General features: G+C 45.6%; 1 protein-coding gene across 8 annotated transcripts in view; it reads left to right on the forward strand.

Annotated features, from left to right (window-relative positions):
• The window catches only part of SLC8A3 (solute carrier family 8 member A3), a 147,420-nt gene that overhangs the window by 111,722 nt on the left and 9,914 nt on the right, over window positions 1-25,784 (forward strand). For 3 of the 8 annotated variants that reach the window (XM_067731984.1, XM_067731994.1, XM_067731975.1), the window contains exons 3-4: window positions 19,927-20,030; window positions 24,831-24,848. In XM_067731984.1, coding sequence (XP_067588085.1) covers window positions 19,927-20,030; window positions 24,831-24,848 — 122 coding nt within the window. Of the gene's footprint in view, window positions 1-17,303; window positions 17,411-19,926; window positions 20,031-24,830; window positions 24,849-25,784 lie in introns of those variants that run through there. The other 5 variants (XM_067732013.1, XM_067732001.1, XM_067732021.1 and 2 more) reach the window with 4 other exon arrangements.

Raw genomic sequence — 25,784 nt, forward strand, 5'->3', positions numbered from 1 at the left:
ACCCGGTTGAAATCTGACAGTAAGGCAATGGATTATTTCTTCTTCTTCCAACCCGTGGCATCACTTACATGAAACCAAGTGTGTGTTACTGTAAACAAGGTGAGTCAGGCTGTGCTATTGGCTGCTTAGGGCTGCCAGGGGCAGCATTGGGAAGTGCCTTGAATTAAGCAGGAACGGGAGAGGAGGGAGGAGGCTTTAGAGAGTTGTAAGTTTCTGTGGATCCAAAGCTTTTCCAAACTACCTGCAAGGCAGCAAATATGGGGGATGCTGTATGAATGAGTTAGAATTAGATAATATAATGTGTGCGGAGCCCTTTAGCTCTTCAGAGTAATGCTGTCTAAATATGGAGGGCTCGCATCAAAGGTAATGATACAGTACTTTATTTATAGCGCTCTGCTACCTACCTGCCAGCTCTTTCCCAGGAATGTGGTACAGATGAATGGGCAAGATCTGGGAAATGTGCTTTGAAACCTTGATTAAAGGCCCTCCGGGCAGATGTAGAATTTCAAATGTATTACATTACTGTCATTGTCGTTGGGTTTTCTTCTATCACCCCGGAGTGTCACCGCCTTCCGTTTCAGGTGAACGACTCCGCCTGACTTGCGCACCCTGAATGTCATCAGAAAGTCAGCAGCCCACAGATGTGCAGTACAAACATGTTTTTTTGTTTGTTTGTTTTTTGCGGTACGCGGGCCTCTCACTGTTATGGCTTCTCCCGTTGTGGAGCTCAGGCTCCGGACGCGCAGGCTCAGCGGCCATGGCTCACGGGCCCAGCCGCTCCGCGGCATGTGGGATCTTCCCGGACCGGGGCACGAACCCGCGTCCCCTGCATCGGCAGGCGGACTCTCAACCACTGCGCCACCAGAGAAGCCCAAACAAACATGCTTTTAACTGAGGGCTCCAGGGCCGTGCAGGGCTGACTCTTGCCCGCTGCTCCTCTCCCTCTGTGAACCCAGGTTCTCCCAAGCTCATTTTATTTCCACCACTAGGACAGGAGGATGCGTATGTCATGCTGGAAATGAGTATTGCCTGCAAACCTTCTGGTTCCGAACAGGGGGGAGAGGTGGCAGTTGGAGTAAGGGCAGATAGATGTGTCAGGAAAGGGAAACAGACTCTCTTCCCCCACCTCACCCAGTTAGGCCAACAGAGAAAGGGAGCACAGCTCAGGAGAAGTCACGGACGTGGGGCCAGGCCGGGAAAGGAGCTCGAGGAATTGGCACTGATTGCAGCCATGAAATCAGTTTCTTGCGTCTCTGGGAACAGAAAAAGGTGCGGATGAGTGGAGACTTGGGGGGCTTATCTGTCAACAGGAGCAGCTAGGATTGGGCTGGAAGGAAGTGAATTCAAATGCTGCCTCCAGCTACTTGACCTCCCATGGAGAACTTCTCCTCCTCCAAGTCAAGAAGCCTTCAGTAGGACAAACTGGTACCATTGCTTCTTCCTAACATTCCCCCGTGGACATCAAACAGGACCCCTCAAGGCCCTTCTCTAACCAATGGGATTAAAATATGCAAATGAACCACCTCTGCAATCACTCTCCCAACTCCTGTCCCAGGAGAGAACCAAGAGCAGGGTTGGATAATAGGGAAGGTTACATTCTGACAGGCATGCGGCTAAAATTGGGGCGGCAAGTGCAGAGGAAAGATGATCCTCGTTTCCAAACAGACTTCCTAAGACAGGCTAAGGTCCATATGCGGTGATAGGAAAGTGAGGAATGATGTTGAGGAAACACAAGCCCTCTCCAGGCATACACACCCCTTTGTAATTCTTCCTCAGGCCAGACCATGGGGTTCAGAAAATGCTCCGCCTGGAGCGAAACCAACACTTGTCAAACTCCCAGTCATCTCACCCTCTTCTGACCCTATCCTGGAAACTAGGGAAGGAATAATCCCTTCACTGGTTGCTCGAGTCGTAACAATAGACCATCATCAAATTAAGCGAAATTTCTGGCTGCTTATCACATGCCAATGACTATACTATGAGTTTTACTTGCATCGCCCCATTTACTCCTCTCAGAACCCCTATGAGGTAGATTTTATTATTGCACCCGTCTTCAGATAAGGAAACCAAAGCTCACAGAGATTAAGCCATTTGCCAAAAGTCCTAAATCTCTTTTTCTCCCATATGTTAACTTTGCTTTATCTTATTTATTTTAATTATATATTTTAAAATTTTTATTAAAGTATAGTCTATTTACAATGTTGTGTTAGTTTCTGGTGTACAGCAAAGTGATTCAAATCTATAGAGACAGAGACATAGACATATGTACAGACATATATACATGTGTATATATGTTCTTTTTCATATTTTTTCCATTATGATTTATTACAGGATATTGAATATAGTTGCCTTTGCTATACAGTAGGACCTTGTTGTTTATCTATTTTATATATAATAGTTTGTATCCACTCATCCAAACTCCTAATTTATCCCTCCCTTACCACCTTTGTTTTCTATGTCTATGAGTCTGTTTCTGTTTCATAAATAAGTTCATTTGTGTCATATTTTAGATTCTATATATGTGATATCATATGGTATATATCTTTCTCTTTCTGACTGACTTCACTTAGTATGATAATCTCTAGGTCCATTCATGTTGCTGCAAATGGCATTATTTCATTCCTTTTATGGCTCAGTAATACTCCATTGTATATATGCACCACATCTTCTTTATCGATTCATCTGTCGATGGACATTTGGATTGCTTCTGTGTCTTGGCTATTGTAAACAGTGCTGCTATAAACATTCGGCTGCATGTATCTTTGAATATTTATTTATTTATTTAGGTTGTGCCAGGTCTTAGTTGCCGCATGCGGACTTCTTAGTTGCGGCATGCATGCAGGATCTAGTCCCTCCACCAGGGATCAAACGCCGGCCCCCTGCATTGGGGGCGAGGAGTCTTACCCACTGGACCACCAGGGAAGTCCCTGCATGTATCTTTTTGAATTATAGTTTTGTCTGGATATATGCCCAGGGATGGGATTGGTGGATCATATGACAACTCTATTTTTAGTTTTTTGAGAAATCTCCGTATTGCTTTCCATAGTGGCTGCACCAATTTACATTCTCACCAACAGTGTAGGATGGTTCCCTTTTCTCCACACCCTCTTCGGCATTTATTGTTTGTAGACTTTTTTAATGATGGCCATTCTTACCAGTGTGAAATGGTACCTCATTGTTGTTTTGATTTGCATTTCTCTGATAATTAGCGATGTTGAGCGTCTTTTCATGTGCGCATTGGCCATCTGTATGTCTTCTGTGGAGAAATGTCTATTTAAGTCTTCTGTCCATTTTTTGATTGGGTTGTTTGTTTTTTGGTTATTGAGTTGTATGAGCTGTTAGTATATTTTGGAAATTAAGCCCTTGTCGGTCCCATCATTTGAAAATATTTTCTCTCAGTCCATAGGTCATCTTTTCATTTTGTTTATAGTTTCCTTTGCTTTGCAAAAGCTTATAAATTTGATTAGGTCCCATTTGTTTATTTTTGCTTTTATTTGTATTGCCTTGGGAGAAAAGTCCTAAAACTCTTAAGGACTGAGTCCAGGTATCTCTGACCCTAGGGCTCATGCTCTTAACCACTAAATGATGGAACAGAAAATTGTTTTCCTGGCATGGGTCTCAGGAAGGAACAATGGAGCATATTAACACTTCACTAAAGTCATGACTGAATTACTGAAGTGACAGCAGAGTCAGGTTCCAGCCAAAGGGGACTCCATTCATGCATGTTTTGAAGGCCAAAGGAGTTTAGATTGGTTTGGGAAGGGAAAGGGGAGCGATTAAAGTGATCTTTTCATAAGTGTAGCCCAATAACAATGCTCTGAAGGGAGTAATATGGGCAGGAATGGAGTCAGGGAGGCCAGCGCCGGTCTGCCCCGGCACTGCTTCCAGTATAATCACTTGTTAAGAGTTAAGTGCAGGCTCTGCAGTCAGTCCCCAGCTCAAATCCTCGCTCCGCCACTCAGTAGTTTTCATTAATCATTCATTCATTCCTTGAACAAATATATATGGGAGGTACCTCCTATGTGCCAGAGACTGTTCAGGTACTGGTAAATGAGACAGTCATGGTTTCTGCTCTCATGGAGCTTATACTCTGCTGGGGAAAACGGACTGTACACAGATAAAACAAATATGTAAAGAAGATAAAAACGAAACAGGGTGATTGGATGGAGAGTAGTTGCAGAGCCAATCGGATTGGGTGAACAAAGAAGTAACAGGTAAACTGAGACATTTAAAAAGGCCCTGGACATTGACATATATACACTACCAAATGTAAAATAGAGAGCTAGTGGGAAGCAGCCGCGTAGCACAGGGAGATCAGCTCGGTGCTTTGTATCCACCTAGAGGGGTGAGACAGGGAGGGTGGGAGGGAGACGCCAGAGGGAGGGGATTTGGGGATATATGTATATGTATAGATGATTTACTTTGTTATAAAGCAGAAACTAACACACCATTGTAAAGCAATTATACTCCAATAAAGATGTTAAAAATAAAATAGATAACTAATAAGTACCTACTGTATAGCCCAGTGAACTCTACTCAATACTCTGAAATGACCTAAATGGAAAAGAATCTAATAAAGAGTGGATATATGTATAACTGATTCACTTTGCTGTACAGCAGAAACTAACACAACATTGTAAATCAACTATACTCCAATAAAACTTTTTTTTAAATTCAAGCTAAAAACATAATAAAAAATATTAAAAAGGCCCTGGTGAAGGAGGAGGAAAGTCCCAGCCAGAGGAAACAGTGCAAAGGCACTGAAGCAGGAATGAGGTTGATGCATTTGAGAAAATGAAAAGGAGGTGAGCACAGCTTGGGCAGAGTGGATGAAGAGTGGTAGGAGGTAAGCTGGGGGCAAGCCAGGCTGAGCTCTGCAGACCCCTTAAGGTCCTCAGGGTGGTTCTGGAGCCTGCAGCGTCAGTGTCGCCGGAAACTTGTTCGAAATGCAAATTCTCGGGCACTACCGCGAGACCTCTTGAATCGGAAACAATGGGGATGGGGCCCAGCATTCTGTGTTTCATCAAGCCCTCTTGATGATTCTGAGTATGCGGAGGTTTTAGAACTCAGGGCTCGATTATGCAGGTTTAATTTTATTCTAAGTGCACTGGGAACCCACTAAGGGTTTAAGTACAGAGGAGTGGCATGTTATGATTTTCTTTAAAAATTTTTTAAAAGCCCCGTGGTTGATGAGCAGAGAATGGACTCTAATTTGGCAAGAGGAATGGAAGCAGGGAGCCAGTTTGGGTTAGGTGGCTATTGCAAGGGTCCTGGCCAATGGTGACAGTGGTTTGAGCGGGGTGTGTGGCAGCAGGGAGAGCTGGACCATGCCTGACAAGGGCAGGGGGCAGAAGCTAGGACCACAGAGAACTGGCTGCCACTGTCCAGAGGACGGTTCAAAAGCAGTGTCTTCAGAGAAGACATTCTGCCCTCCCAGTCTCCTCCCTTTTGCCTAAGATTAGGGAGTTCAAAGCAGAGATCAGGCCTGTCTCAAGAGGACAGGGGCTTCCTCTGGTGCATAGACACAGGTGATGGGGGAGCAGTGATGAAGGATGGACTCTGAAAGGCTGAGGAAGTTGGGTGGCTTCCTGAGAGGCCTAAGGGGTTAGTTCCAGAGGGTGAAGTAGGAGCCCTACACATTACACACACACACACACACACACACACACACACACACACACACACACACGCACACACATTTGAGTGAGACCTGTAGTTTCCAAAAGCAAGGGTTGTGCTTTTTTGCTCATGTCATTATCCACAAAAATCCCAAGAGAGAAATAAGGCCTCCTGTATAGGCGCAGAGAGGGTGAATGCCTTAGGAGAAGACAGCAAATAAGAAGCAGCAGCAGAATTCAAACTCCCGTCGTTTGCTTCCAAGCCTAACACCCTCTCCGTTATCCCGCAAGGCACCAAATGACCCCTGGAATGAATTAGGATTAGGGTGAGGTGAGTCATGCAAGTACAGGGTGGGTCCTGTCTTTATTTATAATTTTGGTATTTTGTTCATTATGGATTTTTTACATTAATTCTTATTTTTTAAAAATGTTGCAATAAAATATTACTTATCTTGATTACTGAGTTGCCTGGTGGACCCTTAACTTTTGCACCTCTCCCTTGCTTGCCTCATCCCAGTTCTAGCCCTGGATCTGTTACACGATTCTGTATCAGCCTCTTGTATTGACCATTAGCAGCACTTCAGACCTTTAACACAAAGCAAATAGGATTTCCATTCCCCTCACCCTTGGGAAAAGCTCACCTGCAGATTTTAGACTCTATTCCTCGAGAAGTTTGCCTACTATGTTCCTGCCAAGATCACCAGTTAGCAATAGGCTAGGTCCTCACGTTGGAGTGGAGGGTACAGTGCTCAGCACTGCTGCCCTGAGCTGGGGCCAGGACTCAGCCCTGCCGACGCCAACACTTTGAGAGCCTGGGCCCCACCTTCTTTCTAGGTGGTGCAAAGCAAGAATTTGCTTTTTGGCAGGTAGAAGAAGGGAAGAACCCTGAACTGGAAAACAAGTCATTTAGACATCTCACAGGCAGGGAATTCCCAGGTTGTCCAGTGGTTAGGACTCTGCACTTCCACTGCAGGGGGCACGGGTTCGATCCCTCGTAGGGGAACTGAGATCCTGCATGCTGCACGGCCAAAATAAAATAAAATAAAGTCAACTAGTCTTTTTTTTAAAACAGTCTTATAGGCAGAAATTTCTGACAACCCTTTTGGGACGCACAACGCAATGCACCAAAAATGGTGACAATGGTTGACAGATAACCTGGATGCTCTCCTCTCATCCAGGGCCACTGCATCGCACAGCCCCAGGGCCAGCATTCCTGTGGATATCTACGTGAATGGATGGAATGCTGCAGCTCTGCCTTAGCTTAGTACTGGATTGGTTCAGTCAACAAAACGCTTGTAGAATCAGCTCATCTTCCATGCAGTTAAGTCACTAACTGAAGGAGTTTCTCTACCGAGACCTGGGACAGTCATCTTTCCTGGACTTGCTATTCACTGGGATCTCTAGAAATTATCCACCGGAAGGATGGGCTTTATAAGCGCTCAAGTGCACAGGGATGTGAGGTGGAAGGCGGAGCTTTGACTGGGTTTGACTCAGGTCCTGAGGAGCCAGCTCTTCTCTCTTTCTAATTTTTAGAAGCTTTTTCTTGGACCTGAATTTTCACATCTTTACAGTACAAACTTCTCTCCTTTCTGCTTGGATCAAAATCATTCTGAAAAAATGAGATCCCCAGCAGAGAGAGAAAACAAGACAGTGAGACCCAGTATCTCCAAAGCCATGAATCGGATAACCAGTCACTTGTTCTCTTCGGACCTGGAGCAGACACACTGTTAAAAAAATGATTTTCTAGATTATTCTCACTACCTTTCCAAGAAAGGGATTTATCAATTTCAAGACGCAGAAGTGGTTTATTCCCAGATCATCGGTGGGTTTTTTTTTTTTTTTTTTACTCCCCCTGTTGACTTAGAAGAGGAAGAGGATTGGAGCTGTGAATCGTCCTTCTCTCTCCACCCCACTCTCTTGGGGTGAGGCAGGGCACACTTGGAACCCAAATAGGCCTGTAGGTAACTGAGTCACATATGGAACTGAGACCCACACATGTCCACTGCCACGGGGATTGGAAATTTAATTCCCCTTTGAGGATAACTAAGCAAGGCCCCTACAGAGATTACTTTCAAGAAGGCCAGATTCTCCCTCTAGTGTACAGTGGAACGTTCCTTACCCTCACCCCACCCCATCATAGCCCCACTCATATGCACACACACACAATCAGGAATATGAAGCACTCCCCACCACAGGGCAGCAAAGAGGGGGAGAAATCTTTATTGTGATTTGAAGAGCACTCTTCTCCTAGCAGAGACATTGTAGTTAGACGATGGAGGAACACACTCTTTCCCATGTGTGTGAGCAAGTGCACACAAGAGACTTTTATCTTTGCGTGGTGGCCGTGAGAAATAGTCAAGCTTAGGAGCCTCCTTGAGGTTTGCGGTATACTCAAAGCAAGACGGACTTGAGCTGCCTGAGGAATGTAAGCTGATGCCCTCCACTGAGACACTACATTTCTTAATATTGCCTCCTATGCCACGGAAATGCCATAAGAGCAAAGGTCAGGGGCAAAAGGGTACTTTCTGTAAATGTCCATACCACTAGACTATAAGCTCCATGAGAGTGGGAACAGGCTTTTGATCAATAACGAGTGGGTGGGTGGGTGGATGTATGGATGGACATTACAGAGAGCATCTAATTCCTGGAATGAAGGGTCCAGTCTTTATCCTCTACGAAAAGGTAGAGAGATAAAAATTTGTGATTTCAAATCTTTTCTACCCTGTAGAGCTGCTCTGTGAGGCATGACAGCCTTCAAAAGAAAGGCTGCCTGTTTAGAAGACCTAAGAAATTAAAATGTTTCCTCATTTTGCCCTGAACTTTGGGAAACAGAGAGTGGCCCCTTTGGGATTTTTGGCACCATTTTGCCTCTGACCATACCCTGAAGCCTTAGGTTCATAATCGTACAGTCATTTCAGATGTCCTTTACCCTTTAGCCACAGGTAAGAGGCTCGCTCTTCAGGTGTGGGAAAAGTGGGGATTAGGAGAACAAAGGAATCGGTCATGAGTTACAGTGCCCAGTGATGAGCCCAGACATTCCCAAACGGACAGAATGCACGTCAAGTCCTCAGATATGTGGGTGCGCACCCCTCGACTTGCCCAGCGGTCGGGTCTTAATTGTCAGTGGAGACAGAATGTTCCTGCATTTTGCCTAGGGGAAGCCATATCCTTGTGGGTTTTCCCTGATCGGCACAGCTAGTCGTAGGTATGGAGAAGTTGCAAGCAGCAGCGGGCTCATCAGAAGGGTCCAGAATAGATGCCAAAGCAGCAAAGGTCATTTGTGCACGCTCCTCCTTACAGACCTAGATATCCTTCCCTCCCACTCTGTACCTCCCTGGCCACTCCCCCAGGTTGCAGAAAGTTCTTCAATGAAATCCATGTCTCTGCCTCCACCTGTCCCATATTCTTGTTGGTTCAGGCACGTGTGTGGCATAATGAATCAGGCAAAAGCCTGCCAAGCAGGACTGCCATGTACAGTGGTGCAGGTTGTGCACTGCATAAAGACCCTTAAGTGGAGGCTGAAAGTCTAGCCAGCACTCTCCACACCAAGCCCAGTGCCCTGACATGCTGCTCTGCAAGCCGGAGGAAGGTGCTCTCTCCTCACCAAGCTGTGTATCTCCAGGGCTGTATCTTTTCTCAGTTTTTCACAAAGGCACCTTAGAGCCTAACAGCGGCCCTACCATCAGGACGACATAGTCTGATTACAAAATAGACACTGCAAGACAGTTCTAAGAGATTATCTGGCTCAGTTCCTGACTTTATAAAATTTTAAAAGCCTTTCATATTAGTTGCCTATTGCTGTGAAACAATGTGTCATAAACTTAGAGATGTAACACAATACCTATCTCACAGTTCTATAGCTCAGAAGTCCAGGCATGGCCATGGCTGAGTTCTCTGCTCAGGGTCTCGCGAGGCTGAAATCAAAGTTTGGGTGGCTGGGCTCTTATCTGGAAACTCTGGGGAAGTGTCTGCTTCCAAGCTCATTCAGGGTGTTGGCAGAATCCAATTTCTTTTGGCTTTGGGTCTAAGGGCCCCCATCCTTGCTGTCTGTCATCCAGGGACCACTCTGCTCCTTGAGGCTGCCTGCATTCCTCCTCATGTGATGCCCTCCATCTTGAAACCAGAAACAGCACATTGAGTCCTTCTTATGCTTCAAAGGGATTCATGCATGAATCCCTCTGGCTTCCTCTTCTTCAGCCAGAAAAAAAGCTCTCTGCTTTTAAGGACCCCTGTGATTAGGTCAGGCCCACCTGGATAATATCCCTATTTTAAGGTCAACTGTATCGTATAACATAACATATCACATAACATTATGGAGGTGGTATCATATTCACAGGCTCCAGGGATTAGGGCAGAACATCTTTGATGGGACATTTTATTTTATTTATTTTTTCATCGAAGTATAGTTGATTTACAATGTTGTGTAAGATGGGACTTTTTTTTTTATTGGTTTTGAACCTATAATAAAAGTAAAAAATGAATGCAGAAGAACACAATGCCAAAAACTTAGTATGAATGTGAATCTCACTAGATGTTCAAATCTGGTATAGTGCAAATTTTGTTCATACTATTTTGCACTTTTACAAACTCAAATCACTTTGGTTGCTATACTTGCTATAAAGTATTGGCAACAAAATTCTTCAGATTCACATCTTTTGGCTACATTGTTTCTAACAGATATAGATTTTTTTTTTTTCGGTATGCGGGCCTCTCACTGTTGTGGCCTCTCCCGTTGCGGAGCACAGGCTCCGGACGCGCAGGCTCAACAGCCATGCCTCAAGGGCCCAGCCGCTCTGCGGCATGTGGGATCTTCCCAGACCGGGGCACGAACCCGTGTCCCCTGCGTCGGCAGGCAGACTCTCAACCACTGCGCCACCAGGGAAGCCCCAGATATAGATTTATTTCCAGTTTAAGAGAAAAAATACTTACAGTTTGTGCATGATCAAGTATATTTGAAAGATTCAACAACTGCTTTCCTGTAATAACTTCTGGCTTTTCATAAAATGCAGACATCCTCCTTGAAAAATCTTTTCACATAGCTGATCATTTTCGTTTTCAGAAAATGTATAAGGGGTCATTGCAAAGTTCAGAATGATCCTTTTCTTTTCAACAAAATTCCTCTAAAACAAATTAGCTGCAGTCGACTAAAATTTACCCCAGGATATTTTCCTCAAAATAAAACCAAACCACAACAAGGACCATCATGCAAGTGGAGCCGAGGGCGCAGTCCACAGCCACTGGCAGTGGCTCCACCTAAGAGGGGACATTTTAGAAATTCAATCTACCACAGCCTCGTCACCCACCCACATTCCTTTTAAAAGCCAAATCTTTGAGCCTTTTTCTTCCCCCAAAGGCCTGTTTGAACAAGCTCATTCAGATAGCTACCCATTTTGAGCAAACACTAGCATGTGGTAAAATAATTTGTAAATCGATCAGAACTACCTTTTCTCAACATAACCTCTCTCGAACGTGTTGGCAGAAGCTGACACTGTCAGTGGTCAGCTGGAACTGGCTCCTACCAGTTCATGAGACCTGATTGTTAAGTGTTGAAGATTTTTGCAAGCTGGTTGTTCAAACTATTAGTACCTTAAAATTGACTATAGTGGGAGTATTTACACCATGGAAGGCATCACCCCAAATCAGGGCTCCTTTTTTTTTTTTTCCAATGAGCACGTTTACCAGCATACCACTGGGTGTCGACCTTTCTTTACAGGTCATCTTCTTGATCTCCTGTAGCATGCAGAATCCTTTCCATAGCCTTTTTCATGCATGGTCATCACCCTAGCCACCAGGAAAGGGGAGATAACTCCCTTTTAAATCAGTTCATCTCTTTGATGTAATGGTATGTGGTAGAGTTGAATTCTGCCTCCCCTTCCTTTGGACGAACCACTTGTGACAGCCCCAGAACCATTTGGAGTGGGCGCCATCTCCCTCAGGAGACATCTCTCCTCCGGATTCACATATCACATCCCAGTTAGAAGCTCAGTCTTTAGAGCCACACTGTTTGAGTTCAAATTCCAACTCTGCCGTTCATTTACCTGTGATCTTGGGCTAGTCTCAACTTTTCTGAGCCTCTGGTTCCTCATCTATAAAATGGGGATAAAAACAGTACCTACCTACATGGGTTACAGTGAAGACTAACTAAATGAGGTGATGTATGCACCTTGCCTGACCTGTACCTACCTTATGGGTTTGTTGTGAAGATTGAATTGTTTAATATAACTAAAGTGCCAGAATAGAACAGTGCCTGGCATAAAGGAAGCACTATTAAATATCAGTCAGATAGGGCTTCCGTGGTGGCGCAGTGGTTGAACGTCCGCCTGCCGATGCAGGGCACACGGGTTCGTGCCCCGGTCCGGGAAGATCCCACATGCCGCGGAGCGGCTGGGCCCGTGAGCCATGGCCGCTGAGCCTGCACGTCCGGAGACTGTGCTCCGCAACGGGAGAGGCCACAACAGTGAGAGGCCCGTGTACCACAAAAAAAAAAAAAAAAAAAAAATGATATAAATATTAGTCAATTAATTTGAAACATGGTTTCTAGACTCTTCATCATCTTAGTCTCCCTGTTCTGGGTGCGCTCCAATTTCCCTCTCAAAATGTAGTGTCAGAATGGACCTAACTCCAGTCTTTGGCTGAAATGCTACACTTTTGATTCCAGCCCCCCCTCTCCCTGACTGGCAGTTGTTTTTGAGTAGCTGCCTCCTTTTCCCTAAGTTTTTAGTAGAGTCAGAGAGAATTCCCCCAAAAGTGCTGGGCCCTGGACCAGCAGCATAGGAATACCCAGGTTACTTGTTAGAAATGCAGACTCTCAGGCCCCACACCAGACCTGCCTAATCAGAATTTGCATTTTAACAAGATTCCCAGGGAAAACATAGGCACACCAAAGTTTGAGAAGCGCTGTTTTCGGGGACCCTATGCCACACCTATGTTCAAGAGAAAAATCAGCGAAAGCATCCTAAGCCTTCTCATGAGATGTGGAGCTTTTTCCCCAGACCTTGGTCGGGGTCGGGGGAGTGTCAGTGTTGGGTTGTCAGGCTGCGATTGGAGGTGGGAGGGCTTTTTCAGCCCTGGTTCAAAGCCAGAAACTTGACAAAGAAAGAGATGGGGGCTGCTGGCACCAACTAGGGAGATAAAAAGGACTAAAAGAAGAACCCAACACGGATGTGAGCCTTCTGGAAGCTCCCACAGAAAGGCTGACAGTTCTGCTGCCAGCTCCGTCCTGCAGCCCCAGGTCAAGGAAGCTTTGTGAGCATTAGGTGGCCTGGAACACTCGGGATAAATTTAGAAATGATGAAAAGGAACCTTTGTTGATGGGGTGAAGAGTAATTTAGTGGAAATCAGGAGGGAAGAGGTCACCAAGTCAGAGATTCTTTAGAGATTATTTCCAGCAAGGAAGGGCCAAAGGGTTAAGAAGCCAGCTACTCACATCGCAAAGCAGAGGCAGATCCCTTTATTACCTGCCTATGCTGCCTGAGTTTAAATGGGAGAATTCTAGGGTTCTTACTGTGGCCACAGCTTGGGAATGGCAGCCAGAGTTTACCCACCCACTTGTACAAAATAAGCTATAGGAATAATAGGGGACATATGCCAAAATCCCAACTCTGCTGTTTACTAGCTGTGTGACTCTGGGAAAGTTACTTAACCTCTCTGAGCATCTATTTTCTCATCTTTATTTATTTATTTTTTTAAACATCTTTATTGGAGTATAATTGCTTTACAATGGTGTGTTAGTTTCTGTTTCCTCCTATTTAAAGTGGAAGGAATAATACCTAGTTTACGTGGCTGAAGTAAGGATGAAATAAGAAAGTTCTCATGGTGCTGAAGGCAACGTAAATGCATATATTACATTAGATTCCTTCCTTGTGTAAAGTGAAATTCACAAGTCCTGATTTGGAATTGGGTGTCCTCGTAGAAAGGAATGTTCTGAGAGGCCAGCCAGGAAGCCCACAAACGTGTTTCCTAATCCCTTCCAGGTTGCTGGTGGGCGAGCTCCTGGGGGCATCTTTTCCAGGCAGCACAGTTAGGTCTTAGCTGGGAACGCTGCATGCTTTGGAACCTCCTTCCACAGAAGGCTCGGAGGAGAGGCAGGTGCAGGCCTAGAGCCTCTGAAAGCATTACTGGCTCTTAGGAGCAGCTGCTTGGGATGGTCTGACCCCATGACCATTTAGTAACTGGGCAGAAGGAGGAATTGGGAATAGGAGAGATACGGGGCTCAAAAGCCCTAGCCTAAACCCATGAGTTAGATCCCGGCTTGCTGTTGGAGAGAGCTCCTGAAGACTGGACAAATAGAGTAGGTTAAGTACGCTGAGGGTGTAGTTCAATGACATTTGGGCTTCTGGCCTCTTTGTGCCACTGAGAATGCTTAGTCATTCCATCAAAGTAGCCTTCAGTATATTTTTTTGTTCCTAATGAGTTACATTTTTACTGTGAAAAGGCAGAGTAGAGTTATTTCATGAAGCTTCAGCTTCGTGATTAATTTCATGAATTTCATATTCATTTCATGAAATTAGAAATTTTGTGAATTTCTAAGGCATTAGAAATTCACCACTAGCAAGTCACTTGGGAAGGTATGATTGAGGGCCTCCTCTACACCAGGCACTAGGACTATAGTGGCAAGTAAGAAAGACATGCTCCTGTCCTCAGGGAGCTTACACTGTAATGTGGACAGATAGGCTGTAAACAAGTAAGTTAATAACCTACCCAGCTGACTTTGGGCTGTGATCGGTGCACTGAAGGGAATGAGCTGAGGAAATAACATGATGGAACATGATAGAAGGTGACCCAGGTTGGAGAGGTGGGCATGGTGAGGAGGGAGACCCAAAGAGATAACGTGGCCATGGAAGGCGACACCGAGGAAGGAATGTTTATGAGACAACCAAAAGGACGAGGATAAGCATGGACCACGTGATGAATTAAGTTGGGTTATACAAGATCCTATAGGCAGTGGTAAAGACTTTGTATTTATTCCAATTAATGAGGCGTGATAGGACCTGGATTTTATTTTCAATAGATAACCCTGGTTGTCATTTAGGGAAGGGATTTAAGGAAGAGGGCAGAGTCAGGAGCAGGAAAACCTCTTAGGAGGCTGTTGTGAAGTCCAAGGGAGAGGTAATAGTGCTTTGATCTAGGTCTTGATAGCAGAATGGGCGCATTAAATGTTTTAGGGTCAGAGATGGGTGTCGGGCTGGTGATGGGGAGGGATGAGGGAGAGGAAGGATTTGGGTGATTCTGGGTTTGGATAGATGATGGTATCATCGACTGAAATGGGGGAAAACATGTTTGGAAAGAGAACGCGAGACCTGGCTGGTGACTCTTAATAAATTTAAATGTTCTTGTGGCCTCACGTGTGGCTTGAGCAGAACTGCAAACTTTCTCGGGTTTCTCCGGGCAAGGTAACACCCTAAGCCCAAACAGATGTGGTGCCTTCCGCACGAGCCACCTCAGGGAGGGAGGCTCACACCGCACCTCCCCCACGCATGATGCCCTCCAGCGGGAGGTTCCACCTAGCTCACCTAAGTTTCTCTTGCCACTGCTTAATGCCTGGCCTCATTTCCCTGTCTTCAACCAAGTTGTCAGTGGCTTCTCTCCTTCTGTTTATCTGTTCACTAAAAATCAAACAAGCACAAGCCGTGCTGTGTCTGACGTGGGGTGTGTCCAACCCAGAGCTTGTCACTGACAGGGGCACAAAACCAGATTTGGGGAGAATATAAGCGTCTGTCTCCATGCTACCACCTTTAACATGCCAAGCCCCTCTAAGAACCCATTTGGGATCTCCCATCCTGGTTTATCCAATTCTTTCTTGACCTGACATCTATTTCCAGCCTGTACCACCTCTTGGGTCACCAGTTCTATTGCTTGATTTCCTTTTATTCTCTGACTCAGTGACTGGAGATGAAAAGATTTCTTTACATGTTACTCTCAAACCACCAGACTGGGGTCATATTACCCTTAGTAATGATAGTTGCTATTTATTAAATATTTACGAGGAAACGTACACCTTGCCAAGTGCTTTGCATGCATTTTCTCAATTAAGAACGCTATGAAGAGGTATTAGTATTCCACTTTACAAATGAGACTTGGCGAGCTTTAGCATGCTGCCTGAGGCCCAGGAGGGGGCTGGGTTTGATCCCAGGTCGCAGTCTCCCAACCCAATGCCATGGCCCTGGAGGAGGGAAGGCCAAAGTATTGTGGCCTTTCAGAGGCGGGACACTCACACGATCTCTGGTGACCAGCCAGGTTTTCCTGTGACTGGGGGTGGGTGTAGCAAGTGAGGAGGGTTTGGAGTCTGTTTCTGAAGCACTGGGGTGGCGGGAGCTGGGTGGGTTAGTAACTGCTCTTACATTCACTTCAGGAGCGACGGACCCACATCTTGTTCTACAGGATCGACAGTGTGGCCGACAGAAGCTCTGTCGACATGCAAAGATCTAACGGTGACTTGGGAAACACGGGAGAGCTGAGAGTTTGTTCCAAGTCAAAATGTAGCAATATTCCTACTTTATACAAAAGAATAAAGGCTGGAGCGGAAGGCCTTGGTCTTCTCAACAAAGGGCAGGCCTCGCTCGGGGCACCCATGTGAGAAAGGGTGCATGCCCGTGGGCAGCTGAGCAGGGCTTCTGCGTGGCCCCTTCTTTCCCACTGCTGAGGGGAGCCTCAGCTCCATGCCCACCCCCGTCCGGCAGTGTCTCACACCCTCTGGGAGAGACCTTTAAACATCTTGTCCGGGGTCTGATCCGGAAATGTCCCCCTCATCTAGCAAAGGCTGGGAGAAGCTCAGGTCCACCTCTGTTTTTAAAGCTCCTAGTAATACATTTTTCTAAAGTAAAGAAATGCAAAACAGGTTCCTGGCTTGGTTTATAATTTTCAATGTTTAAATTAACAAAACAACTCCTTTTAACACAAAGAAAAAACATAATGGTGCTAGTCACAAGATCATTGTAGGATTTATGAACTAATCATAATTCAGAGAGCCCTAGAGTTCCCGTGATCCAGCCAGTGTATACCTCTGAGTGCAGAAGCTCATTTGGAGATCAGGTCGGTAGTGTTCGATGCCTGCTGTGAATTACCAGAAGGTGTGACTTGAGCCAAATGGCCCTCCTGGCTTCCCTGTGATAGCCACCACCACAGAGAAAGGGACAGGCTCCAACTGCAGCGCCCCCCCCCCACGCTGCCCTTTCTATAAAATAAAACTTTCAAGTCGGTATCAGCTAATTTCAAAAGAAAAAAAAAATTGTTTTAAATTCCCCCTTGCCCCAGAAGCAAGAGAGAATAAGGAAGCAAATACTTTAGGAGAACCTGAATGCCTGAGCCTTTTTACGTATATTATTTCGTAGCTCTCGCGACTGCCCTGAGATGGTGTAATTTACACATTATTCAACCCCTTTGTGTCTCAGGGAAATGATTCGTCCAAGATCACCTAGCATATCCAGGATTAGAACCTAGATCCATTGACTTCAAAGCCTGAGCTCCAGTCTGATCATGCCATAAAGCCACACGAAGCCCAGGAGGAGCCCAGTGGGGCTGGAAGGGGACCTGGGGTGGCCACTCTCCTCCGTGTCCCTATGGTGTTGGGGCAGACTTTGACTTTTCTAGATCTTTTCACTGTTTCTTTCTCTTTCCGTTTCTTATCCTGGCTGGCTGGCCCCCCGCTCTGCTCCTTGTTTATGATACTTATTTTTCCATCCACAGCAAAATAATTCACATCAAGGTAATTGATCATGAGGCGCATGAGAAAAACAAGAATTACTTCATTGAGATGATGGGCCCCCCCGTGGTGGATATGAGTTTTCAGAAAGGTGTGGCACCCTGTCCCGCACACTAACGTTAACACTCTCCTCTCCTCTTCTGTTTCCTCCTTTCTCCAATCCGTTTGTCTCCTTCTCTTCCCCTTTCTTCTGCCTCTCTGGTTCACTGCCCCTTGTTTCTTTTCTGTTTCTCTCTTTCCCCCCTCCCTCTCCCTCTATCCTCTCTGCACCCAGCTCTGTCCTAGCACCTGCCAGCCTGTCACATGGTATTGGAAGGGGGATGCTCAAGACCCCATGGCAGTTTTTTGTGGGATGGGGAGATGGATATGGGGAAAAAAACGCAAGGGAGAGAAAGCGAGAGAGAAAAAACACCAGCCACAGCCCTGAGAGTATCATATATGAGGCTCTCTGCTCCTCCTGAGTGGTTTAGGATACAAGGAAGAAAAAGATAGTGCAATCCCATGCAGAAGGGCAGCCCTGGGAAACTGGCCCAGCTCTCAGCACAGAGATCTGTGGCGCAGCTCTTCTCAGGGCTAAGCTGATAGTCTCTGGATGTTGACAATCAAAGTATTTGTATTGGGGTTCTGTTTGTGGTTCATCCCATTCCCCAAGACAGGCTTTAGGAATCCCTGCTAGCAAGTGTGTTTTTCTCTCCCTGACCTTGACTGAGCTGAAAGTACAGGTTTGAGTTCTAGGTCTAAGTCAAAGGCCTACCTGCTGTCTTCTGTCTTCCCTCTGCAGGGCATCTAGGTGTGAAGGCAGTTAGAAGAGTGGGAGAGAGAATTCTGACCTGAGGTGAGGCTTCCCCAAGAAGTCACAGGACTTCTCAGTCGCAGCTTTTGCCTTTGATTTGAATGGCCCCATACACCCCAGCCTCCAATAGGCAGTCAGAAAATCCTCTTCTGGATGGATCATACTGTGGAAGGGGGAGCTGTCAATCATGCTCCTGCAGACCATGCCCATGGTCACAGAGCAAGCACCCCCTTCCCATCCCACAGCAGAGTCCCTGCAGTGGAAAGACAGGCCAGGCTCATATCCCTTAGACAGCCCTAGAGTACCATATCTAGGGCAAGAGAGAGTCCCAGAAAATGCTTCTCGACAATCAGTGAGCTTTGTCTTTTGTCCAATGAGCAAGGTGTGGAAAGGTGTCCAAAAAGTGCCCAGAAGGTCACACACACACACACACACACACACACACACACACACACACCCCACAAATGCACAAAGCTGAGCCTGTCTTCAGAATGGAACAGGAACATCAGAGGCTCTGATGAGACTTTTTAGGCTATGTTTGTTAGCACTTTTTTGCCCTTTAGAGAGCATTTAGGTCCCAGGCCAAAAAAGAAGGAAAAAGAGAGAGAGAGAGAGAGAGAGAGAGAGAGAGAGAGAAAGGAAAGAAAAAACCCCACAAAAATAAAACAAACAAAACCAAAAAAAAAAAAGCAGAAAATAACAATTAGGGCTCACTATTAGGACCCGTTGACACCACTGTGGTTCCTGAAGGAACAGGAGAAGCCACACAGGGAGACCCAGGCCCACATGGCAACTTTGCCAAAGACAACAGACCTGAGCCAGCCTCAGGCCAGTCTCTGGAAGGAAGTGATTTTCAAGAAAACTTTGCTTCCCCGTATGATTTGGTTTTATTAAAAGACACTGTGCTTTGTTGAGATACCCAGAAATGAACAGAAACCTCCATTATCATGTCCACCAGACCCTTGGTAGTCAACATTTAAGCCGGCCTTGGTACACATCACCGCTATGTGATAGAAGTCCAAAGATGATTTAGAATTGATGACTTACATCATTTTTACCACATTTTTCAGGAGTGCATCAGCTGTAAATATTAAAGGAATACTACATCCTATTGTGGTTAATACATATTTATTTTACTTCCCACCACCGAAGCCCTGTGAGATAAAGAATGAGAAAGATAATAGAATTCTGCCTTCTTTCCTTCCCTTCTCTCTCTCTCTCTCTCTCTCTCTCTGGTTTCCCTACCTCATAAATACTTTCCTTTTAAGATTTTCTTTCTGAGGCCCACATAGCAAGTGGGAATAGACACAAGGAAGGGAAAAAAAACCCTAGATAGATACTGTTGACATATTTCCGGTTGTAGAAGAGCCCTGGGTCACCCCCGATGGGCCAGCAGTTCACCTACTGCCCAAAGAAATGCCAATTACCATGTGACACCCAGTGGAATGTGCTGCCCAACTCACTTCCTACTAACCGTCAGCAGGATCGAAAATGACTCCTCCCCACCTTCAGCCCCCTTTTTCCTTCCCATTTCCCTCCTGTCCTTCTGGATCCCTTCCTTTGCCAACTTTTCCTTGCCTCCTGGCTCCCTTTCCCTCTCACCTGTAAGGACAACTATGACCAAGGAGATAAGAAAAGCTAAGACCATTTTTGACACAAGAGCAATTCAATCCACCAAGTCCTGTCAAAAGCCACCATGGCAGCACTGAGCTGCATGTGCCAGGAGTGATGGGGAATGATTTTAAAGGCTGGGCTCCGGGTGACCAACCAATCTACCGACCCAGTCGACACTCTCTCTCTTGTTGTCCCTACAGGAAAACCGTAAGGGTTAAAATAGTAGATGAGGAGGAATACGAAAGGCAAGAGAATTTCTTCATTGTCCTTGGTGAACCGAAATGGATGGAACGTGGACTATCAGGTGTGAGATTCTTAAAAACAAAACAAAACAAAATAAAACAACAAAAAGAAAGAAAAAATTTAAACAAGTTGAAAAGCAACAACAACAAAAAGAAACTATGTTTTTTTCTCCCCCCTTTTCTTTCCTTTTCCTCCTTCCTCCTTTTGACCAATGGACTTGTTTTATTCTTTTCCCTCCTGTATTCTCGCTCTTACCCTGTTTCGGTATCATCTCTGCCTTCTTAGCCATAGCTTATTTCCACGTCCTCCTTTTTCACCTTTTGGACACACTGCAGCCTCAACCCCTCATGACCCTAATGAGTTACTTCTGCCTTGTGCTCCAATTACCTGATTACCAATGTCCCCTGCACTCCCCATCCTCACAGCCCCCTACCATATACATAGAGTCACCTGTAAATGTGCAAACTCCTTGGTGGGTGGGGAGGAGAAGATAAAGAAAGGAATGTAATGCGATGCATGCCTCTGCCCCTTCCCTGCCTTGTTCCCCTTCCACCCCTCACTCTCTAGCCCGGATTGAATGGGGGAGGGTCTGGGATGGGGGCTGGAGCCCGTCTTGCCATGATGCTTTGAGTCTTCTGCTGCATCTCCCAACCTCCGTTGAGTGCTTGGCAGGTTATTCACTTGCAGAGTGGCCCATGGGCCCCTTTGTCCTTCATGGAGGTAAGTGTTTTATCTGGCTATTTCACAGTTGGGTAGAGCAAAACATGGAAAGGTATACCAATTGTCAGAGGCCATGCTTCTGAGAGCTCTCTGAGAGAAAGCTGCCTTCTGAGCTAGTCGTGCAATCTGGAATCCTGAGCTGTTCATCCTTCCATTGACATCCCACCCCATCCCACTCTACCTCTGTTCTAGCCCAAGGTAGGGTACTTTATTCAGACTGCTTTAGGATAATGCAGTCCCGAAAGCAGAAAATTGAGTCTGCAAAAGGAAAGTAGTTAACTCCAGGTATGGAAATCTCCTTAGCCGGAGGGTCCTGGAAAAGGATTGACATTGGGCAGGCCCAGAGTATGGTCTTACAGGTTTTCCAATGGAAGGGACTCCAGTAGAAGGGCTTGCTTGTTGTTGATCTCTGAGAAACAGGTGTTGGACGGTTCACAGAAGTCTGCCTTGGCTTGACATCTGCAAATGAGCATATCACCCAGGTCTTGAGATAACCCTCATCCCACACCAGAGACGTGGCCTCCTCTCCTCCTTTCCTCAGGCCCTGCATCTTGGGATACCTGCCTAAGGGACCGATTACATTGCAACCAAGGTAGTAGTAAGGAAAGATTTCTTCCCTTGAAGAAAATGATTAGAAGCTACGACTTTGAAAGTGTTGGAGGAATATATGTGGGTAAGAGTCCTCTTGGGAAATATCAAGAGGAGGTCATTCACACTCCCCTTCAGGAGAGATGTGCTGCTGGAACCTCATGAAGGATAGAACGGTGAGACCTACTTGTTTGTCAAAAAAGGTGATGATTCTGCAGCTACTTCATAGTCACGTGGCAAAGAGCAGCATGAAGCCTTTCACTCAAGGACAAATCTAAGAGATTCGGCGACTATGCTCCCAAAGGCTCATGCCCAGGTCTTCTTCTCAGACACGAATGATTGTTCAGTTCCCCTTGTCTTCTGGAGACTCTCTCTGCAGACCTGACCAGTTCTGTGCCCACACTGGTTTTACACCTGCTGTTGGAGAGGCAGAAGCCCTCTCTGCCTTCCATTATTCATCCTCTTGTTGGCCACCTAAGAAGATGTTGCCATGAGTCTGATTGCCAAAGAGTGCTGGAAGAAAAGAGAAAATCTCCAGTTCCCTTGCTTCCCAGATTGTGTTCCTGCCACCCAGAATATTTTCAGAAATTGTCTCAACACCTGCCCTACTTCATTCTCATCTCCCTTGTGCATTTAATGCACATCTTCATGATTGGATGGACGTAGCAGACACCTAAGGCCATTGTAAACTAGTGTCATCAATTTCCACAGTCCTAGCTACTTATGTGCAAATGAAAGCAGGACAAAGGATCGCACAGGGTAGCTAAAAAGAAGGCAGTCTTCTCCAGGCAAGAAGAATGGGTTGGAGGTCCATCCATGACTTTATTCTACCAGTAAAGAGACTCTTCTTTTCTGCCTCGCCAATAAACCCCATTCAACAGCTGGACAGAGAGTGACCTAAGATAAACCTTGCGGTCTTCAAGAGACTTGGCCAAACATGAATGCCTGTGGCTACTCCTCATTTGAGGACCCCATTTTACTGCATTGGATTTTCTGTCCAAGGAGATGTAAGCAGAGTCCTGGTGGAGCCCAGTCCTGGGGGAGGGAGTAGGTGAGAAAATAAGGATTTTATCGAGCTATCGGTGTGATATGCCTCCAGATCTTCCCAGTGACCAAGATGCCAAGATGGAAGGTGCCAATAGGAAAGGTGTCAGTCTTCTGTCAGTTTCTATTGTCTATAGAGTTCATTTTCAGTTTCTTCAGATCTCCTCATATTTTGGCATTAGAGCACAAGTTGAAAGGTCATAAAACTTGATTGTCTAGATTCAGAGTCAAATGAAACCCCATCCTGATTTCCAGAATGTCCTGCTGTTCTCAGAGTGAGAAACTACACAGCGGAAATTGCTTTTCATTATCACTGCTACATGGGAGAGTCTTAGGCATTCAGTACAACATAGTATAGTGTGTGCATGGTCATAATGACAATTGCATTACAAAAAAAAGTAAAGGACTATATTTGAAATAGGAGATTCTATTCTTGGCAAACAAAACAGACTTCAGAGGTGAGATTAAATGCTCTGGACAAGTTGGGGGAGGGAATAAGGGAGGATGAATAGGAAACACAGTTGCCTTGCAATAGAGGGAGCCCTGGGGTCTAGCAGTGGACAGCTGAGAGCAACTCTGAGCAGCATGGTCAAGGATGTGAGGCCTGGGTCTGGACATTGGAAGCTTCAGGTGGGAAAGGAAAGCTCTCTCCGCCAGGAATGAGGCCTGTTTGCTCCCCCTCTTACCACATCCATGGGCTCACCCTGACGAGCTGCCCAAATGCTTCCAAATACTCAGAGCTATGCTGTTTCCTGCTTGTCCCTGGGTTGTCTGAGCAGGGATAAATGACTCTCACCTGACCCTGGGGATCAATGCAGGGGAAAGTTCAGCTCCAGCTTCTCTCATCAGCAACAGTAGGAAAAACACCCTGGAGATATCATGTCACTCAGAGTTGGTCTACCTGGATCTCACTGACCCATCCGTAACTGCTAAGTGGAAAGTCTCAGATTCGTGTAGACATGACCAGCAAATGGTGCAGGTCAGCTGACTTAAAGCCCTCTCATAGTGCTAAAGATGATCCTGGTGTTGGGAGGGATGTCTGAGTAAAAACCAGGGCAGCAGGGATCTTTCTGGAAGAGCTGCCCCTTGGCCTCCCTGGATACACTAATGTGTTTGGATCTCTAGTTTCCACTGGAACCTGGGGGGCTGGAGGGGTTCTTCTGTCCAGATTCATAGAAGGAGCAGAATGAACAAGCTCTCTTGCTATCTATCTATCTATCTATCTATCATCTCAGTGTAGTAAGGAGATCCACCGATCCATTACCCCTTGGAATTCCATATGGGAGAAACCAGAAAAAGTCAACTGCTGTTCTCCCTGCTTATGGACCATAAAGATTCTGGATCCGTATGTGTTTTCAGTGGCTGTGAATATGGGATTACAGACCTGAGTGGCATTCTTAGAGATTTTTAGAAAAAACAATCTACAGACACTTTCCCCCACCCCCTGCCCCACTCCTTCCTCAGCAATCTCCCTCAGTCGCCAGCTGCACCAGGAGTATGTAACAGGATGTTCCCAGGCTTTTATTTGACAAGAACCAGGGAGTGAGGTGCCGCACTAAGACACCATCAAGGTGAAAATGTGGTATGTTACAAGAATGTTTTAATTTTTGGATCTTGAAATCTAAGAGAGTTTAGCATAAGTGAAAACTCAGGGGCTAGGGATGACCTGTGCTGGGTACATCTTTCACCAAACCATGGTTCCCAGGCCATGCAGGGACCTTGTATTTGTCATCTCCATCTACCAATAGCTTTCAGTATGACAGTCTCCCTGGTCCAGAATATCTGGACTCTGACTTAGCCTGTCCTTTCTGAAACAAAACACCATCCAGAGATGCAGCTCCACAGGATCTATGAAAAATACATTTGCCATAATAGGTGACCAACAGTAAATCTCTAATGAGCACCTACTAATTACAAGGACTTTGCAGTGACTTTGTAGGCACAGGTGATACAAAATGGGAGGAGTCCATGGCCTCCAACCTCCAGGCTATCTCTCTAAAATAACACACTATTCAAGGAAAACATTTTGCAGGATTTACCTTTTCACAAGGTCATTCTTTTAGGGGTACTCAGAGCTGGGTCAGGGTTGCAACCTATACAGTTTTCAAGATAACTGGATTCTCACTCCTTTACAGAATGGATGTGATAACCTGATCCCATAGAAGACCACAAATGACCAACTCTGTCTCTTCTCCACCCGCTTGGTTCCCCCATCCTCATTCCTCTATCCCTGGCCCTCAGAGCTGCAGGGAAGGTGTGGGGAAATTTTGCAGCTGCAGGCCCCTGGTGCTCAGCAGTCTCTCCAGTAGTTCACGCCCCTTGCTGCAGTTGCTGCTGCTGTGCATGCTCCAATTGCTGCCTTTTGCATGTGGCTGCACAGTTCTCATCTACTAAGCTCACTGCTTTCCTTGTGCTACTGCAACCACAAAGCCTGGGGACACTTTTAAGATGGGACCTTAATGCTCTTTCCTTTTCTTTCTTCCTCTGTCTGGTACCCATTTGCAAACAGCGCTCCTGTTGTCTCCAGGTAAGGGGAGTCTTCCCCGCTTTTTCTGCTTCTTGCCAGTGCCATTATTTAGTTTAAGACCAATGTCCTTTGATTTATTTACTAGGAATTGTGGGCCCAACTTAACCTAACAAGCTCTCCTAAGGACTTGGAGATATTTCCCTACCTGAAGTAATTGTGAGGAGGTAGACAATTCCTTGAGCACCATTTTAGTGGATGTGAGTAAAGGCATAGCTGGTCCTCTCTGAGACCAGGAAGAGAATTGAAACTTACCAAAGAAATGGTGGGTCATAGACTTCTCCTGAGCCTTAATTCCTCTGTCATCTCATGCTGTGGGGCAAGAGAGGATGAGAGTCAGAGCTGACTCTCCTAATAGGATCATGATGGGATGAGAAAGAAAATACTTTGATCTTAAGGGGTACAGGGAGAAATAATCAGGAGCTGCTGTGAGAACATGAAAAGCAATTTTTAAGGAATCTGGTATTTTATTGATCCTGAAGATCTTCCATTTCATCACAGCAGAGACCTGAATTTCTAGAACTTTGGTTCATTAGTCATTGATCCTTGAAGTCACATGTGCCGTGAACAACAAGAAGAATTAGAATATTATGGTGGGGTGGGGGTGGGCAATGATCTGATTGTATATAGAAATTCGGGGGAATTTATGTTGGAGATATTCTCATGCAGAGTCTAGAGCCTGTTGTAGGAAACACATCTACTTTGAGAGTATGCTTGCATCAGTGGAATCAAATCATAGACAATGTCCAACTTTGTGAGCAGTTAGGAATGCATTTCCAGCATATCGGCAATACTGTAACTCTTGGTGCAGGCAGAGTGAGCTATACAAGATGTCTCAACATATGTTAAAATAACATTTTATACTTCATTAGTTCTTTGAATGTATAAAAATTTTAAGGTTATTTGAGAGGCAAACCATCTTACAGAATTCATTGGTAC

The sequence above is a fragment of the Pseudorca crassidens genome, chromosome 1 (genome assembly GCF_039906515.1).
Source record: "Pseudorca crassidens isolate mPseCra1 chromosome 1, mPseCra1.hap1, whole genome shotgun sequence".
Taxonomy (NCBI): Eukaryota; Metazoa; Chordata; class Mammalia; order Artiodactyla; family Delphinidae; genus Pseudorca; species Pseudorca crassidens.